We start from the raw sequence: 2,331 nt of genomic DNA, 5'->3' as shown, positions 1-2,331 counted from the left end.
ATTAGATATTTGCGGTATTGGTTTATTACTTTTAAGCCTGCATTCTGTCAAAATGATAACGTCAGTTTGAACTTTAAAATCTGCCAAAGTTAGTAGAAAGTCGTCAAAGTTGCAATATATACTACGGATATTCTGTGATATAATAGTCAAATCATTTTTATTAACGTTTAAAATTTTATTTAAATTTGAACTATCACATTCAAAAGTACGCGCGATTTTAATTTTGTCTATTTCCTGTAAAGCTTCAATTGTATCAGCCATTTGTAATAAGAAGAAAATAATAAATTTTATAAATAAAATAAAATGGGTTGTATGTTAATGAATGATGAGGATGTACTAGTATACCAAAGTGATATTTGTACAATCTAAGTGTGCAATATTTATAAGTTTGAGTGCAAGATGTGTGTATGCAATAAATATGATTATAAATAAGAGTGAAAGGTGTATTTATTGTTGTGTTGGGTGTAAGATTTTTGCGAGTGAACGTGTGTAACAGTTTTATATATGTATAACAAGAATGACTACATTTATGAACTAAACTACTATGACTAACCAGATATCTTATGACTACAAGAACAGATAGTCATTTTCTTAAAAGGAGTTGGTGAACTTGCTCTTCACTTCTGATCCGAATTATTGTGGAGTTCTCGTCCTTCCTCACAAAGACCTTGCCATATGCCGTCCAGCAGAACTTGTACGCCATTGATTTTACCAGATCGCGAGCACGAAAATGTAGCCGTGAGCCCTTCATCGTTAAATGTTCTTCTAAGAAAACCGGTGTGTCTTCTTGGAATTTTAGGCCAAGATGCTTACAACATAACTTATTTTTCTGACTCACATTAAAAGACTTACCCAGCCTTAGAAAATTGGTTTTTATCAATGTGGAGCCGATTTCCACAAAAATTGGGCTCGGTTTATCTTTGTTTTTTCCTCGTACTCTGAATATATCTTTGACGTCGGTTTTACTTATTTTACAATCTATAGTTTGTGAGAGACATAGGGCCATTTCAATAAGATCCTCTTTCGTTTCGTTTTGCTTTTTAGGCACGTTTTTTATCTCAAAGTTAACTTTGCGGCTTCCCATCTGTAGGTCTTCAATTTTATCCTCTAAAACAGCTATATACTTTTTGTCTTCTCTGGATTGGTTCTCCAACTGTGCTATCTTCTTTTTAAACTCTTCGTTTTGCAGTGTGAGGTATTCCATCGATTTTCCGATACTAAGGCTGGACTCTTGTATATCCTTCAGAGCCGCTGTAACCCGCTTAAGCTCCTGTTCATTTGTATGCGAGCTGCGTGAGATCATTTGACGCATATCATCTCTGAGTTCGTCCAATTGCTTAGTGATTGCGTCATTAAATTCATCTCTAGATCGCGTTAAGCGTGGAAACACATATCTTTGCTGAGTATTAGTTACAATTCCCGTCAGCGGAATATCAGGATCTGACGCGGATTTAGTCATATCCGAATCCATAGTGCTACGGGAGTACAAAAATATGTTTTATAATGTGTGCAAATCTTGTGAATAGAAGTATCAGCAGCTACGCCTACGAGGGTGTCAACAAAATGTAAGGAGGCGGGTCACGATCTCACCAATCTTAATGAAGCGAGGCGGGGCTGCGCTCGCGCATTGATTACTGTAACTTACTTGCTTGTAAGTACGCTTCTCGCGACGACGACCTCTTCTTGTCTTATGCGCTCCTGGTAACTCGCGTAATTGATTTAAGAATTTTGAACGATTATTTGTTTATTTTAAACGCAAATATAATAAATTTTAACACGTCTGCACCGTGCAACTGGCGTAATTGATTTAATGATTTTGTACGAAATATAATTTAAACAGAAATGTAATAAATGATCTTGTTACACGTCTGCACCGCGCAGTGGTCCGGGGGGAAGAGGAAAACTCCTTAAAGTCTGTGAGTCTTACGCGGGTCTACAGACCGTGTGGGCTAAGATATTGTCTTCGTTATTTAGGTAAGTTGGACACACCATGTCATTATTTTGATGCTTGTTAGTTGGGCTTATTATAGATTGGCTTCATTTATAATAATTTCTCTATAGTTTTCAATTATACTACATTATATTATATAAAAACAGATGTTGAATTTTGAAGAAAATGCTTATGATTTTTTTGCACATTATATGAATATGTATAGTAGCCCACGCTCAATACTCGAAGATTTATAGAAATTATTCAATTTTAAGAAATGATATGATGACAATATAGTATTTGAGACATAACTCTTTTTGAATTTTTCAGTTGGAAGTGCCTAACAAATTGTATATTTCAGCATTAATTTGTAGACGAACATTTTTTTATTAAAATTCATA

The 2,331-nt window shown here is 34.8% G+C and overlaps 1 protein-coding gene across 1 annotated transcript; it reads right to left on the bottom strand.

The window, feature by feature from the left end:
* Nucleotides 1–583: 583 nt before the first annotated feature.
* On the bottom strand, nucleotides 584–1,471 carry LOC126975706 (uncharacterized). Its single transcript, XM_050823707.1, has one exon. It carries the CDS (start codon nucleotides 1,469–1,471, stop codon nucleotides 584–586), a length of 888 nt encoding a protein of 295 aa, XP_050679664.1.
* Nucleotides 1,472–2,331: the final 860 nt, after the last annotated feature.

Source organism: Leptidea sinapis, chromosome 37, assembly GCF_905404315.1.
Source record: "Leptidea sinapis chromosome 37, ilLepSina1.1, whole genome shotgun sequence".
Lineage (NCBI taxonomy): Eukaryota > Metazoa > Arthropoda > Insecta > Lepidoptera > Pieridae > Leptidea > Leptidea sinapis.
The sequence above is the reverse complement of the archived record's forward strand: the minus strand, read 5'-3'. Positions and strand labels throughout refer to the sequence as shown.

Coding starts and splice junctions, on each gene's coding strand:
- LOC126975706 (XM_050823707.1), bottom strand. CDS start 1,471: ATGGATTCGGATATGACTAAATCCGCGTCAGATCCTGATATTCCGCTG.